Source organism: Cyprinodon tularosa, unplaced genomic scaffold, assembly GCF_016077235.1.
Source record: "Cyprinodon tularosa strain WSP-4 unplaced genomic scaffold, ASM1607723v1 ctg409, whole genome shotgun sequence".
In the NCBI taxonomy this organism is placed as follows: Eukaryota; Metazoa; Chordata; class Actinopteri; order Cyprinodontiformes; family Cyprinodontidae; genus Cyprinodon; species Cyprinodon tularosa.
Window position 1 is genome coordinate 343,303 of NW_024039129.1, and position 17,849 is coordinate 361,151.

A 17,849-nucleotide genomic window follows, 5' to 3' on the forward strand; every position below is an offset into this window, starting at 1 on the left:
AACCTGTACTTTATGGGCATCAACTGTAGTCCCATGGGACTTTGCTGGGACTGATGAGTTTTAAATAGAAATAACATGTATTGAATGCACTTCATAAATGTAGATATTGAGCTAGACGTGTGTTTACATATAGTTTGTGCACTTTATCTGGGCATTATACAGTTTTTAAAATGTTAACATGAATATTGTCTTTATTTTTTGCACAGTAATCACATGTATCCTTTGTCTTTCGCATGAAAATCAAATATTGTCATGATGGGGTTAGGCGATCTGACCCACATGCAGAGAACCACTCACAGTGATCAGTTCAGGGACCGTAGGAAATTTGACCCAGGCTTGAATATTACAGGAGAGGGACTCACGTTTAAAGGGGGCTCTTGTCAACCCATGAATCCAGCTTGTGTGGGGTTAATCCAGAGAAGTGGGAACTCGTTGGAGGGCGGACAGATAGACAAGCATTGGACCCAGAGGAGTAAAGGAGCAGACTGTCACTTGGATTTCCGATGAGGACTTGAACGGATCATGTGGAGGTTTTCCCCTGCTCAGTGTGTACTCAGCTAATCCTTCCAGGGGAAGAAGGTCCAAGTATCCAGTTACTCAGGAAGGCTTCCTGCCGAAGAGCAAAGACAAAAAACTTGATAAGACTCAGAGAAACAAAGCTTAGGTGAGACTCTGCTAATTTCAGCTTGCCTAGAGTACCCAAAACAAGCAAACACTCTGGCGTTGAGGTAGTGACAGCCCACTGCTCAAATACTCCTCCAGTAATGATCCAACGAGCCGCAGGTGTGCAGGGAGGCCGAAAGAGGACAGGGCACCACCCGGTGGTGTAGAGAAAAAAACCCCACAAAAAACCCACACAAACTGGAATCCTAACAAATATACCATTTCTGTATGGCATCACCATCATGTGATTTAAGGGCTCACATCGGTACTGCATATAGTTTATGGCAAGGGTGCAGCTTTGCGTTAAAAGTTGGTGGGGACGCTCTAAGGGTGGTGGCTGATGGACTTACAGCTACTCAACCCGAACGCTTTCAGTAGGGTTTATATTCTCCAAAAATAAGGTTAAACATATTGAATGCTTTTCTATGCCACAGTGCATTGATATTTATAGACAGTGGCTTGCCTTTATTGCATTATTTATAAAGGGCTCAAAAACATTAATGTTTAAAAAATTACTAATAACAGCCGATAACGATGCCAACATCAATATATCATGCATCCCTAGTATGGACACAACTTCACTTCCATTCCATCCATCCATGCATGGCTTCCCTTTAAGCTGCATCACTGATTATCCTCCTTTACAACCAGCAAAATCAAGTTCAGAAAATTTTCCCATATGTCGTTGACAGCCAAACTCTATGTATTGAACCCTATACTTCAAAAATTATTTATACACTGATTTTTATTATTTGTGCTTTAATTCTCGCAGATTTCTTATATTTTAATTTTAAGTCTGTGTCTTGTGAGTCTGGCTCTCTCTGGGTTGGCTGGCACGGCTATTTCAGAGTCTTGCTTAACTACAAAAGACAAAAAATTTTAATTTTATTATAGCATTGTGTATTTTCTTGTAAACTTGGGGATATATTTTATTGCATGGTGCATATCCAAGTAAATCTGTTTCACCTTTAAATTTGCAGCTGTCCCTAATTGTGTTTCTGCTCTGCTTAAAGTTAGATTTATGAACCTGTCTACCAAAATAATGATGCCAGAGAAAATAATTTTCAAGATCTCTAGAAGCTCTGCAGTCTGATTCTCTGTACAATAAGAAAACAACAGATATGTGTTCATTTTAATCTGTAACTCTGAGTAATGGTCTTTTGAGAAGCCCAGCTTTTTTTTTTTTTACTTATTTAAATGTACATCATTCTGTCGCCATTTTTAGCTGAAAAAGCTCTGCATGTAACGAATGGATTTTTCAGTGGCATCTCTAATTTTTTTAACCAACCAGTCTCCTAACTTTTACCGAAATATATATCGAAGTAGCTCCAGGTTAAAATTCACTGAGTGCTGCTGTGTCTCTCCTCTTCCACGTAGCTACTATGTACGCAGTGAATAGCGACCGCAGATAATATTATGTCCTAAAGCGACGGATGCCATAATATTTCAAGAGTTGGGACTCGAAAGCAGTGGAAGAGCGAGGAAAGAACACGGACTGAAAGCGCTCTGAACACAGCTGCACCCACCACCAGTTACTGTTGGCCAAAGTACGTCAGCGGAAACGGGGAAAAAAGCTGAAATTATTGGTGGGGACTGTCCCCTCCATGCCAAAGTTGGTAGGGACATGTCCACACCAGTCCTTCGGAAAGTTACGCCAGTGGTTTATGGGTTTACATGGACATTGTACGTAGTTTATGGCCTCATATGGGCATGTAGTTTCCATGTAGTTTATTGGTTCACATGTAACTTATGGGTTCATATCGACATTGTATGTAGTTTATGGGTTCACATGGGAAGTGCATGTAGATTATGGGTTCAAGTAGGCATTGTATACAATGTATGGGTTCATATGAACTTTGTATGTAGTTTATAGGCTCACATGGGGATTGCGAGTAGTTTGTAGGTTCAAATGGACACCGACTGAAGTTTATGGGCTTACATGGTCATGCAGGTTTTCATGGCTTAACCTGTGTATGTCATGATAGAAAAGAACGACTCAGGATCAGAGCAACCACGGAGACAGACAGTTAGTTTTAACTGGTTTATTGTAAAGTGCTGGTAGACAGGTGATGACTGGTTTGGTATCTTCTGGCCTGCTTGGAGGGCGAAGGAGGTGGTCAGAAACAGCCTGTGGCAGTAAGAATGTGGAGAGCTCAAAACTCACAGAGTGGGAGGCTTGCCCGGAGCCAGGGGGGGTGAAGTCTGTGGTCCGGTGCAATCCAGCGGTTCCCTCAGTCTCTCTTGTGCAGATGGTTTTTGAGGGTGGACAGGCAGGCGATCAGAGGAGTCCAGCTCCCTGGCTTGTGATTTCTCTGGCTTGGATTTCAGGTTCTAAGGAGGAAAAGACAGAGACAAAATATCAGGTCTGGTTCGGATGAAACTCGGAAAGTTTTGTTGGGTCATGTACCACGCTGGAAGCGAGAAAGAACTGACGCCCTCCTCCTGGTCTCTGCTCCTTAAGAAGGGCTGAAATCAGCAGTGATGAGGAGCACCTGCCAGTCCACCCTGCAGAGAAGAGAGAGAGAGAGACAACCCATCCCTGAACCCAGGCCTGGAGCATGACAGCACCCCCCCTCTAACGGACGCCCCCTGGCGGCCGTCCAGTGGAGGAGGCCTCGAAGGCTGAGATGAGGCCGGGATCCAAAATGAACGAACGAGGAACCCAGGACCGCTCCTCAGGGCCGTACCCCGCCCAATCCACCAGAAACTGGAAGCCGCGGCCACGACGCCTGGAAGCCACTATGCGTCGAACCGTGAAGGCAGGGTGACCATCCACAATCCGGGCGGGTGGGGGGGGTCTGGAAGGAGGGCATAACGGGCTAGAGGTGACAGGTCTAATTTGAGACACATGAAAAGTAGGGTGTACACGAAGGTGAGGCGGAAGCCTGAGCCGGACTGCTGTAGGACTGATGATGCGGGCGATCTTAAAGGGACCGAGGAACTTAGGGGCCAGTTTCTTTGACACAGCCTTTAGGGGAAAATTCCTAGAAGACAACCACACCTCTTGTCCAGGGAAATAGATAGGCGCCGGGATGCGTTTGCGGTCAGCAAACTTCTTGTTTCGAATGGAGGTACATTCAAGGGCGGCTTTGGTCTGATCCCAGACTTTGCGGCACTGCTGAAGGTATGACCTGACGGATGGAAAGGTTGGATCAGGGAAGGAAGAGGGAAGGAGTGTGGGCTGATAACCTAGGGATGCCTCAAAGGGGGACAATCCAGTGGCTGCTGAAATGTGCGAGTTATGTGAGTACTCCACCCATGCAAGGAGCTGACTCCAGGAGGAGGGGTTGTGGGAGCAGACACAACGGAGGGTGTTCTCCAACTCTTGATTCAGCCTTTCGCACTGACCATTAGACTGGGGATGGAATCCAGATGTAAGTGAGACCTTAGCCCCCAGGCACTGACAGAAACGACGCCAAACTTGGGAAACAAACTGTGGGCCACGGTCAGACACAATTTCCGTCGGCAAGCCATGGAGTCTAAACACATGGTCGAACAAAAGTCTGGCAGTCTGGTGAGCAGATGGAAGTTTGTTCAGTGGTATCAGATGGCATGCCTTGGAGAACCTGTCGATGACGGTGAGGATGACCGTCTTGTGATTGGATGGGGGTAGACCAGTGACGAAATCCAGGGCTATGTGTGACCACGGACGACTAGGCGTGGGTAGAGGTTGGAGGAGGCCAGAAGGTGGTCTGCTGGAACATTTGTTGCGGGCACAGACAGGACAGGCAGAAACAAACTCAAAAACATCCCTGTTTAGGGACGGCCACCAGAAATATCGTCTGATGAAGGCGATGGTGCGACTGGAGCCAGGGTGACCAGAGAACCTAGATGAATGCCCCCAGCGGATTACCTGGGAACGGACAGCAGAAGGGACATAGAGTCGGCGGGGAGGGCCGCCTCCAGGATCAGGTTCATTCTCCAGCGCCCGTTGAATCTGTTTCTCCAATCCCCAGGCGATCGCCCCAATGACGCAGGATTTGGGGATGATGGTCTCTGGATCAGTGGAATCAGGGGCGGCAGGAAACAGTCGGGACAGTGCGTCTGGTTTAACGTTTTTGGAGCCAGGGCGGTAGGTGATGGTAAAATGGAAACGTGAAAAAAAAAGTGCCCAACGGCTCTGACGAGAGTTCAGGCGTTTAGCAGACTGGATGTAGGAAAGGTTCTTATGATCTGTCCAGATAATAATTGGCAACTCTGTCCCCTCCAACCAGTGGCGCCACTCCTCCAGAGCCAGTTTAATGGCCAGCAGCTCACGATCTCCCACATCGTAGTTTTTCTCGGCTGGAGTGAAACGCCTAGAAAAGAAAGCACAGGGATGGAGCTTGCCATCAGAGACAGACATCTGGGACAGGATGGCCCCGACCCCGGTATCCGAGGCATCGACCTCCATGGTGAACTGGGCCAAAGGATCAGGGTAAACCAGGATGGGGGCTTTTGTGAACCTCTCCTTGAGGAAACGAAAAGCCTGATCGGCTCCAGGAGACCAAGTAAAGATTGTCTTGGTGGAAGTGAGGGCTGAGAGGGGCGAGGCAATGACACTATAGTCCTTGATAAACACTCTGTAGAAATTGGCAAACCCAAGGAAGCGTTGGAGGTCCTTTCGGGTCTTGGGTGTGGGCCAGTCGACCACAGCTTTGACTTTGGCTGGATCCGTCTTCACCTGTCCACCCTCAAAGATGAAGCCGAGGAAACTTATGGACTCATGGTGGAACTCACATTTTTCTGCCTTGACAAATAAACGGTTCTCTAGGAGCCGCTGGAGGACCTGGCGGACGTGCTGCCGATGTTGTTTGGGGTCTCTAGAGAAAATGAGGATGTCGTCTATGTAGACAAACACAAAATGATTAATGAAGTCTCTGAGTACATCATTTATGAGGGCTTGGAAGACAGCTGGGGCATTAGTTAGGCCGAAAGGCATGACCAGATACTCGAAGTGGCCTATCGGTGTCTTGAAAGCCGTCTTCCACTCATCTCCCTCCCTGATACGGACCAGATGATAAGCGTTGCGGAGGTCCAGTTTGGTGAAGATTGTGGCTCCACGTACTATATCAAAGGCTGAAGCCAGAAGGGGTAAGGAATATTTGTTTTTGATAGTTATCTGATTGAGGCCTCTGTAATCTATGCAGGGACGTAGTGTTTTATCTTTCTTTTGGACAAAGAAAAAACCTGCCCCAACAGGGGAGGATGATGGACGAATAATGCCCGCTTTCAGTGACTCTGCTATATATCTCTCCATAGCTCCCTGTTCAGAATGAGACAGTTTATAAAGACGGGCTGACGGCAGGGGAGCCCCTGGGAGGAGATCGATGGAACAATCGTAGGGACGATGAGGGGGGAGGCTTAGAGCTAGATCCTTGCTAAACACACGCCGGAGGTAAAGATAATCAGATGGAACTTGGGACAGATCAGGAGGAACCTCTGGGGAAACAGGGTCTACTGAAGAACGGGGAAGGGCTGACTGCAGACACGAAGCCAGACAACTGGTGCTCCATGTTTCAATTCGTGACTCCCTCCAATTAATTAGAGGGTTATGGGCTGCCAACCACGAATAGCCCAAAACAACAGGAGAGTGTTTGGTGGGAAATACAAAAAAAGAGAGGTCTTCATGATGATTACCAGAAGAAATGAATTTAAGGGGAAGTGTCTGATGGGTAATGGTGACTAGGGGGCTGCCGTCCAAAGCAACTACTGAGACTGGAGATGGTAACAAACGAACAGGTATGTGAAGTCTGTTAACCAAGGCTGGATCAATAAGATTCTGCTCTGAGCCTGAATCTATGAGGGCTGAGACCGGATGTTGTGACTCTTGGAAACAAATAACAGATTGGAAAAGAAACCAGGGAGCGGGGGTCTCAGAACACGCGCCCGCCAGTATCCCCTGGACTACTGGCGGGCTGGATCTTTTGGGCGGACGGGACAGTCAAAACGAAAATGCCCAGAGGTGCCACAGTAGAGGCACTGTTTAGCCCTCATACGCCTGTCTCTTTCTTCCGGGGACAGGTGAGCCCTGCCTAGTTGCATGGGTTCGTCCAACGGTTGGCTCTCTGGGAGAGCCGAACGGTAACTAGGAGGCGTGACCGAGGAGGGAGGGGCGAGGCGTCGCGCTGGAAGAGGGTCCTGTCCCCGTCTCTCACGGGCTCTTTCACGGAGCCGATCGTCCACCCGAATGGCTAGACCGATCAGTTCCTCTAGGTCTGATGGTTTGTCTCGGGTGGCTAATTCATCTTTTAATTTTTCGGTGAGTCCATTAAGAAACGCCGCTTTAAGAGCTAGGGCGTTCCAACCTGTCTGAGAAGCCAGGGTCCGGAACTAGACCGCAAAGTCGGCTACCGAGCGGCCTCCCTGTTTCAGAGACCACAGTCTCTTAGCAGCCTCCTCCTCGCTTAACGAGGAAGAAAACGTTCTTTTGAACCGAGCGAGGAAGTCAGCATAACTAAGACTGAGGATGCTCGTTTCATCAATAAATGACTCCGCCCAACTCAAGGCTCTATCTCTGAGGAGACCGACAACATAGGAAATCCTCCCAGCGTCATCTGGAAAAGACTGGGGGGAACGACAGAAGACTAAGGAGCACTGCAATAAGAAACCCCTGGACTTACTCAGCTCACCAAAGAAAGGTTCTGGAGAAGGCGCGGACACCCCGACACCAGAGGTCGAAGGCGGCGCGATATCAGCGGGAGGTTGGACAGCTGGGGGAGAAGGAGAGGTAGGTTGATTCATGCTTAATTGTCCTCTTAGGTCCTGAATCTCGTGAGTCAGTAAACTCATGGCTTGACAAAGTTGTGCCTGCTGTTGGCTCATAGATTGTAATAGAGCCTCATGCTGTCCTAGCAATAACCCCTGGTGGGAAACTGCGCTCCGAAGTTGCGCCCCTGAGTCAGGCTGGTCAGTTCTTTCTGTCATGATAGAAAAGAACGACTCAGGATCAGAGCAACCACGGAGACAGACAGTTAGTTTTAACTGGTTTATTGTAAAGTGCTGGTAGACAGGTGATGACTGGTTTGGTATCTTCTGGCCTGCTTGGAGGGCGAAGGAGGTGGTCAGAAACAGCCTGTGGCAGTAAGAATGTGGAGAGCTCAAAACTCACAGAGTGGGAGGCTTGCCCGGAGCCAGGGGGGGTGAAGTCTGTGGTCCGGTGCAATCCAGCGGTTCCCTCAGTCTCTCTTGTGCAGATGGTTTTTGAGGGTGGACAGGCAGGCGATCAGAGGAGTCCAGCTCCCTGGCTTGTGATTTCTCTGGCTTGGATTTCAGGTTCTAAGGAGGAAAAGACAGAGACAAAATATCAGGTCTGGTTCGGATGAAACTCGGAAAGTTTTGTTGGGTCATGTACCACGCTGGAAGCGAGAAAGAACTGACGCCCTCCTCCTGGTCTCTGCTCCTTAAGAAGGGCTGAAATCAGCAGTGATGAGGAGCACCTGCCAGTCCACCCTGCAGAGAAGAGAGAGAGAGAGACAACCCATCCCTGAACCCAGGCCTGGAGCATGACAGCGTATTGCCTGTAGTTTATTAGTTCAGATGGCATTGCATAATTTATGGCTTCATATGGGCATTGTATGCAGTTTATATGTTTACACTTTCAGTTCATGTTTTATGGGTTCGCATGGGTGTTGCATGTAGTTTATGGTTTCCCATAGGCATTACATGATGTGTATGAGTTCACATGGACATTTTATGTAGCTGATAGGTTTTAAATGTATTGTCTTTTATGGGTTCACATGGGCATTGAAGGTTCACATGGCCATTGCACGAAGTTTATTGACTTACATGGGAATTGCATGTACTTTATGGGTTCACTTGGTCATTGCATGTTTCTTGGGTTCACATGTGCATTGCATGTAGTTAACGGGTTCAGATGGGCATTGCACACTTTATCGGTGCATATTGGCATTTTGTGTTTTATGGGTACTGTATTGTATGGGTCACATGGGCATTGCATATAGTTTGTAGGGTCACATGGGAATTGCATGAACTGTATGAGCTTACATGGGAATTGCATGTAGTTTATGTGTTAACATGGTCATTGCATGTTTCTTGGGTTCTAATGGGAATTGCATGTAGTTTATGGGTTTAGATGGGTGCTGCATGCTTCATGGGTTCATATAAGCATTGTGTGTAGTTTATGGGTTCACATTGTCATTTAATCCTGTTAAATCCAAAATAGAATTTAAAATTCTTCTTCTCACATATAAAGCCTTAAATGGCCAAGCTCCATCTTGTATCACAGATATTATTGTTCCTTATGTTTTAAGCATAGCCTTAAAAGTAATCAGGGTGTCTGCTTCATCGACTAAAACTGGTAGTTGGTTCCACAGTAGAGGAGCTTGGTAACTAAAATATCTGCCTCCTATTCTACTTTTAGAAATTCTAGGAACCATTAGTAAACCTGCAGATTGAGAGCAAAGTGCTCTGTTGGGTACATAAGGAACAATCAGATATCTATTATAAGATGGGGCTTGGTTAGTTAGGACTCTATATGTAAGAAGAATGATTTTAGATTATGTTTTGGATTTAACAGGAAGACACTGAAGGGAAGTAAGATCATTGCATGTAGTTTATGGGGTCACATGGGTATCATGCAAAGTTTAAGTGTGTCATATGCCTTCAAGAATAAGATTAGCAGGACTAAAGTCCAGTGCCAATGACATTAAAGCTACAGTGTGTAATAATTACAGGGATATACAGTCAGAAATGTAATATATTATACATAACTATGTTATTTATCATCATCTACGAGCTCAGCCTCTTAACCTTAATATTTGCGTTGCCTTAGAATTCGTTATTTATAATTACATAGGAGCGGGTCTCATGGAGGCAGACATCTTTGCGCTACGGCAGCGCAGAGCCAACAAACTAGCGATTGCGAGATCGCCCATTACGCTCGAAAGTAACTACGGCAAGTTGAGAGAGATGAACTGAGACGGTACTGAACAATAGATGGCAGTATTAAAATTATCTATGTAAACAAACCTCATCACTTGAGAAGGTAGGTGATGCGGACGTCGTGGAAGACATTTTGTCCCGTAACGCTCGCCGTACTGTTGGGGGGGAGAAGCGGTGGGGGGGAGATGTTCATGTTGCTGCAGTCTGCAGTCTGGACGTTAGATGTCGCTAAAAGTTACACACTGTAGATTTAAGGGGCAGTATGGGTGAAAATGAAATGTACAAAAACCCAGTTTTCATAACTTCTCCGGTTTTCTGTCAGACATACATTATAGCATAATCCTGTTTGGCTGCTGACTGACACAAATGACCAGTGATATAAATGGCCAGTGGCCACATAACATTTAATCTTTTGGTTTCATGTGAAAATTGCATGTAGTTTAACTGCTCCATGTGCATCACGTATAGATTATGGGTTCAAATTAGCATAACATACCTGGGTTAACATGATCATTGCATGAAGCAATGGTTCACATGTATTTTATGGGTTTACATATGCATCATGCAAAGTTTATATGTTTTAACTGAGCATCAATTATTTTTGCAAAAACTCACAAAAAACAATGGTATATAATAAATTTTTTCCATGGTCATCATATTAAATTTTGGGACTTCAAACTAGTATCTCATCTAACATCACTGCTTCACATGAGCATCTAATGCATTTTATGGTTTCACATGTGCGTTGCATGCAACATTTTCAGGTTTACTGGAAGATTATATTCCATTCTATTAATTCTAAATATGAATGAAAACACAGAGCTGATATTTACAAATTTTTTTTATGACTTTTGATTTTTTTTTTCAGAACCCAGTTTACTGCCAAGAAGGTTTCCACTTGACTATCTGCAGTCTGCCCTTGTCCTTAGGGTGGCACCAGTGTACCAGATGATGATAGAGGATGTGAGGATTGATTCAATGATGGAGGAAATTTGAAAGGCACCATCATTGTCCTAGACAGGTTGTATTTTTTCAGCTAGACTTTCTTGGTGTGGGTAAACAATCATGTAGAAGAGTTGTACCTATCATAGAAGGAAATGAGTTTAGATGAACCCTCTTAGCAGTCTCCACATGGTACAGGTTACATGTCTGATGCCATGAACACTTCTGTCTACCAAAGGTTTGTTAAAAGCTAATCGCTGGATTTGGTAATCTTTTCTGTACCAATATTTTGATGTTCTTGCAGGTGATTAAGTAATTAACAGCTACTTACCTTGTTTTTGTTGAAAAAGTTTTATTTAAATTTTGGTTTGAACTAATTTACTGTAGAATAAATAAAATATGGACTTTTGTTGTTGCTGGAGGTCCTTGCTGCTTCGTTTCACTACAACTGAAATGAATACCCATATATGGTCTTTATTTGCTCATGTTTAAAGAAGGTTGTTGTTGTTCTATGTGTAGGCTTAGGGAACCGAAAGGCATGTCAGCATTTCCTCTGTTCCCAGTGATAGCTGAGCTGTGTGTGGTGTTCTTCGTGCAGGGTATCCAAATGCGCTTAATGCTTCAGATACAAGCTCTTTTTAGAACATCTCAGATTATATTCACTTCATCAGATTGTGCTGATCCACATATTTGTCACATTAAACAGTCATTGTGGAGATCAGGTAAGTTGCATTGGATTGTTTGCGCCTGCTGACAGCATGTGTGCTTCTGAATTTGCTAAGAAACTATTACAGCTATTGACACCTTTCATCTGATTGTGAGGCGTAAAGTGCATGTGTAGATCAAGAATAGGAAGCATGAACTAAGTATTGACAGGGCGGGCTTAAAACATACTGAAAAATGATATTTTTAGAAAATGGTTCACAAACCCTTAAGCAATAATGAATGTTATTGTTATTCACACTGAACAATCCCTTTATTTCATGTCATTCAGTTTCATATTCCCAACTTGTCAGAATTCATAGATTTTTTTCTATTACTTTCAGCTTATTTTTAAGTATTTGCTCATTTCAATTTCAGATAAATTTACCACAAATGATCTTATAACTGTGTTCAAATAAAAATAACCACACTGTCCACGCGAGCAGAGCTGTGTGGCTTTATTATTTTTGATTGCAGAACACAAGGTGAATAGTTACAGTAACGTAATTTAAAACAGGCTTATTTTAGACAAAGTTGGTCGAACTTCAACGCTACTGATTAGTATCAAGGCTAGGTTCTAAGCAAATAAAATAAAACTAATTCACAATAAAAAAATTACCATTTAATTAGTTTTTCTATTGGGATGAGAAAAACAACAAAATACCCTAAGATTAGGCTAAACATTTTGAGCAAAATAACATAAACTAGAAGAGATCCTTTATATGATGTCCCTATTTCTACTCCTTCTCTGCCAAACAAGTTTTTGATTACAGATCTGCATAACTTTTATGGTGCAGAAATCTGGTACATCATCACTTTTTTTTTCTAATAGAAAAGACACATTTACAACAATACTGCGTCTCAACAGGTGCATTTATTTATGATGTGGATTAATTATCTGGACTTTTCAAATTAAATAGAGCCCAATATTTAGCTGTGTATACAGATAACGGAATGTTTTTCTTTATTATACGCCTATTGAGCCACAAATTAATTTTGTTATATTTTTATTGTAGTTTTCTTTGTGTATTTCTAACGGTCTCAAACAAACTGGAACTATTTATAGATTAAAATGTACACAATTGCTCGTCAATAAAATCCCTTTAATATTACATTTTCAGGGCGGAACCATATTTTTGTTAGATTTGTTTCTTCCGTCACCATATTGTGTCCCACATGTAGCGGAGGGATGCGTTCCGTAGCCAACCAGTGACTTTACCCTCGAAGTTGACACGTAGACTTTGTCGTTGCATTTTGCAGCGCCTGTCTTGTTGAGCTTAAACTATGATTTTAAGTGTAAGGAAATATTTTTCGGGTCGGATAATAAAGACGTAGCAGGTAAGAGTTCCTGCGATCACATTCATTTTCCTCTCCAAGTTAGCTAGGCGGCTAGCCTATTAGCCTTAATCTTATAAGCTCAGTGTCAGTTCATCCGAGTCTCCTAGCTATAGGAAAAGTCTTATTGGGTTTCTTGCATTTATTTTTTTTTTTTTTTTTATTTTAACAACTATTGAACAAGCGCCACTCTTCAACAAAAACAGATACCAATCCTTTCAGAAATATTTTAGACAAACAACATCACAGCTTCAAGGCACATATTTATGTTTATATGTTATAACTTGTCAACCCATTTGAAAATATCTGCCCCCTGTTAGACTATTATGATCCAGGAGTATCCGATATTGATTTGTGTTTTATCAAAGAGCTTTTGTGCTGGAACCAGCAGAATTAAATCTAACAGGATTTTAAAAGACTATATTTATACTTTCCAGGGGTCTGTCACTATTTTCTTGATCATTGCACCTGAACATTGTGACTTTAGGAAACATCTTTAGCTCACATTGTTAAAAAGCTTCTGAATTTCCTTTTTAATGTACCTGAGTAGAGAAAATAATCAATGTCTTTTTTTTTTTTTTGGATTAGACCTGCTAATTGCTGAATCAATCAAGACAATCAGAATCATATCTCTCATAACCCAAGAAGCCATCTTGTATTGCAGACACAAACTGTAATCCTAATTTTGATGTACTTTAAACATACAGACTTGGACCTAAAACACTGTATGTGGTCCATGCTACATCACATGATGGTGGATTCCCTCTCTGCCACCCTGAGGTTCTTAAAAATGGAGGACCGACTGTAGGCCGAGCCTGGTTCTGTTGGTGATCTTTACCTCTTGGCTTCCTTTAGATAAACCTCACCAAGCTGGGCCTTCCCATTAATATTCTGGGTTCTGGCTTTTGCGAGGCGTTCCCCCTCATCAGTACAGTTGCCTGACCCCTGGGGTGACTGGGATCTGACATTGACCTGCACTCCAGGACTATTTCTAGAGCTTATTTAGTGAACCCCCCACCCACACCCAGCCTTAAGGTTGCTCCATAGGTGCTCTGCGGTAGGCATACTGCTGTGGAGGTGCCAGATGTCTCTCAATCTTTAAGATTACCTTTACTGTGCTGCTATTAGGTGCTCAATGTTGCAGGCTTTTAATCCTTCTGGCCACTTTAGAAACTTGTCACCTTAAGGTGACAAATTTCGCACTAAAAACAAAACAACTATACACCAACTCTAAATAGCTTAAGGTCATAAATACTTCCTTTTATTACTGATCCGGCCTGTGTACTTAAAGTTGTAATGTTATTTATTTATTTTTTTATAAGGTCAGTCGTGTAATAATTAGGAAGCAATTTTACTATCCTTTTTATAGAGTAAAACTTCCCTGGTACTTTATCGCAATCAGCTACCATCTTTTTAGAAAGATCCATGTTAGTTGCAGTTCTGTTGCTGCAGCTTGCAAGGTGCCTCTTCCTTTTCCTTCAGTGAGGGAATTTCCAGGTCGGTTCAAGGACGGGTCGAGACTTTTCGTCACAGTTCTCTGTTGCTATAAAGTTGTAAAAATGGAATTAAACTCTAAATGTAATGGTACGCTATCAATTAAATGCCTTTGACGTGATGTTGGGATATGATATATGATCATGCGAGTTCTTAACACATTTAAAACATTTACATTTAAAATTTGAGTATTTTATCAGGATTTGATGTAATTTGTCAACAAAAGCTGTTCTCCATTGTGGATTAACAGCAAATTCTTACGAGAGTTTTTCTCTGCTCAGAATTAGAAAGAAATGTTTCAGGTCTGTATGTAAAAAGCTGTTTGGAGGGCGAATATTCCCTAAATACAGCATCCTGGTGTTAGGACCATATGTGGAGTTCTTTAAAAATAATTTTCAATAAGGGATTAAATCTCGTCCCAAAAAAACAAGACTGGTTCAGAAGGTTTTAGTTGATCCAATGCAAGACCTTAGTAACATCTGTTGACAGATGGGATTTATCGAACTGTTTTTGTTAAATGAGTGCAAATGTTTCAATGTGCGGATGTGCAATACCGGAAAAAAAAAAACAATGTTTGCAGCTTTGACCACAGCAAAGGGTTATTCTAGTAAGAGGGTGACTAATGTGGTTCTAAATATAATTGTGCAGGAAGCATTTTAAGATTTTTACTTGGTAGTGAATCGCTTATCTTCCTCTTTGTAGTAATGTGCTACTTTTCTGTTAGTTTAATACATTCCAAGCGCTCATTTAGTGAGTTTTAGTCAAAGCTAGTTTCAAGGCTGCTTGTTGTTATCTAATCTCAGCCTTCTGTTGTGTTTTTGTTTGTTTTTACTGCAGGAACACCAGATTAAGTCTTGGGAACTCATGTTGTAGGACGCCAGCTGAGGGATGGCAGAAGAGCAGAGTCCCAGCAGGGCAGAAACGTTTGTTCTGGCTGGATCCAACGGTCACAATGGCCAGCAGTGGCACACTAACGTGTCCAACTCAAGGCCGCAGCACTCCAGCACGGCTAACCGCGTGTCCAGAATGGCCCGCGTCGCCTCCGACGTCAGGCACAAGTGTGCGGCCTACGTTCTAGCGCTGAGGCCGTGGAGCTTCAGCGCCTCGCTCACACCCGTGGCCCTCGGGAGTGCTTTGGCGTACAAACTGGAAGGCTCCGTGGACCTCGTGGTCCTGATGGTGTGCGCCGTGGCTGTCCTCGTCGTCCACGGGGCAGGGAACCTCGTCAATACCTACTATGACTTCTCTAAGGGAATTGACCACAAGAAGAGCGACGATAGGACTCTAGTGGATGAAATTCTGGCGCCACAGGATGTTGTCATGTTTGGTGCTTTGCTGTACTCCTTGGGCTGCCTGTGCGCCACTTTGCTCTACTTCCTGTCGACGCTTAGATTGGAGCACCTCGCCCTTATTTACTTTGGCGGGCTTTCCAGCTCCTTTTTATACACCGGAGGTAAGAAGGTGAAATTCCTGTGTTCTGCTTTGCTTTGTTTCATTTTCATTTTAGTTTTGACAAAACAAGCAAACGTTAGGGAGCAGAAATGGACCAATCAGCTGGACGATGTTTTTGGACAATATGAGTTAGCTATAACATATAACCTTTGTTTAATAAAACAAAACAGGAATGTAAGAAAATATCCTGGTAACCCCAGGATGCTCCTTTTATTTCTTTACACCTCTCCCTGTGAGCTTTGGAGAATTTTTAACCGCTGCTACCATCCTGCACTGGAAAAAATCCAAATCTAGATAAGTCATTTTTTTAAAATCAAAATAAGTGCATTTGTTCTTAGATTGAGGAGGTAAAAGAGACATTTTGCCAATAGAACAAGACAATTTATATTTAAAATGTAGTTTGTACGCCATCCAGTGTGATGGCCTACACTGGAAAGACGATCTAGAAAAAAGTACAAATATTTTAAAAAATTTTTAAAAGTGTATTTACCCTTAATTTGAGTAGGTAAATGAGATAGTTTGCCAAATGATTCTTTTTACTCTTAAAATAAGACAATTAGATAATATGCACTTGAAATAGGACAATGAAATTGTGTTTTTTTATTTTAAGTGTAAATTGTCTTGTTCCATTGGCGAAATGCCTCTTTTACCTCCTCAATCCAAGAACAAATGCACTTTATTCAAGAAAAAATGAATGATCTAGATTTAGATTTTTTTCCAGTGTAAACAAACCTTTTTTGGTCAATCTGTTTAATCTGTTTTAAACTTTTAGCTCTGATTGGGAATCTAGATTAGAGGTAAAAATATTCAGTTTGTCAGTAATCAAACATTGATTATTGCACTTGTAATAATTATGTTGTTTGGCTTTTTTTGAAGTTATTTTTTGTAATAGTTAAACGAAAGGAAAAAAAAGACTTGTTTTAAAAAAATAAACAAAAGTTGGAAAGATGCAGAAATTTAATTAATTTAATTCTCCACCGTCTTCCTTTTTATTTGCAATTTTTGCTCCAAGTAAAAAAACCTAAATTTTGGAGAATTCATTTAGATTAGGGCAGCAAAAATAAATAAATAAATCTTGGTTTAAGTTTTAAACTGTTATTAACAAAAAGGAGCTTGTTAAATATCTAAAGCATTCATCAGTGCTTTGATCAATGCAAAACCGGATTCTTCGAATTACAAAGATAGGATAACTATATTGTAAAGCTCCTGCTTTATTATGTGATGCAAATCATAACATATTTGTTCTGTAATATAACGTCTAAGCATCACTATCATTTGCTACTTTGTTAAGGTTGGGAGTTTGAGTCCCTAAATTTTATAACAGAGTATTGTTTATGGTTGGATGGTCTTTAAACATCCTGGCTCACTATAAGAAGGCGCTTTCTCATTTAAATCATACAATACAAACCAAACTAATCCCCTGGTACTGAAAGTGTGCCTACTCTCCTTTCTTTATTTTTCCTCAGGTATCGGCCTGAAGTACGTGGCCCTGGGAGACATAGTGATCCTCATAACCTTCGGCCCCCTGGCAGTGATGTTCGCCCACGCCGTGCAGGTCGGCTACCTGTCGGTGCTGCCGCTGGTCTATGCCGTCCCGCTGGCCCTAAACACAGAAGCCATTCTCCACAGCAACAACACGAGAGACATGGACTCCGACAAGCAAGCTGGCATCGTCACCCTGGCCATCCTCATAGGCCCCACGCTGTCTTACGTCCTCTTCAACCTCCTGCTCTTTGTCCCATACGTTCTCTTTTGCATCCTCGCCACCCGTTACACCATCAGCATGGCTCTGCCTCTGCTGACGCTGCCAATGGCCTTCTCACTGGAAAAACAGTTCAGGAGTCGATGCTACGCCAAGATCCCTCAAAAAACTGCCAAGCTCAACCTCCTCATGGGACTCTTCTATGTTTTTGGGATCATTCTGGCTCCTCTTGGCAGCTTGCCGTTGCTGTGATGCTTTAGATGCATCAAAATATTTGTTTTATTACCGACTGGTACCTCTTTTTATTTGTAAAAATCTATATAAAGGCTTGTGCTGGCTTTAATTTATTCTCTTAATTTATAAGCTGAAGGTTTTGTTGCAGTTTTAAACCATCTGCAACTTGTTAAAAATAAGACAAGTGTCCATCATGTTGAATGGGCCAAAGTTAGTGGAAACCTGCTGCTGCCAGATTTGTAGTCCTTAAAGCCACCCTTCATAATCTCAGCACAAGCATATGAAGCTTATTCTTCATCTTTAAGCTTTTTGGCTGTTTATGACTCCTACTTAATTTGGTCTTTGTGGTTTTTACTTTTTCAAGAGCCAAATAGTTTGAAATCATTGTAATAATAAAACTTACCCATGCTGATCTGGTGTGTCTCTCTTTTTTTTTTTGGTC

General features: G+C 42.8%; 1 protein-coding gene across 1 annotated transcript; it reads left to right on the forward strand.

Annotated features, from left to right (window-relative positions):
• The first annotated feature begins 12,355 nt into the window (after positions 1-12,355).
• On the forward strand, positions 12,356-17,465 carry ubiad1 (UbiA prenyltransferase domain containing 1). The gene is made up of 3 exons (XM_038298544.1): positions 12,356-12,528; positions 14,857-15,472; positions 16,938-17,465. The coding sequence occupies exons 2-3, from the start codon at positions 14,908-14,910 to the stop codon at positions 17,423-17,425; spliced, it is 1,053 nt and encodes a 350-aa protein (XP_038154472.1). The 5' UTR covers positions 12,356-12,528; positions 14,857-14,907; the 3' UTR covers positions 17,426-17,465.
• Positions 17,466-17,849: the final 384 nt, after the last annotated feature.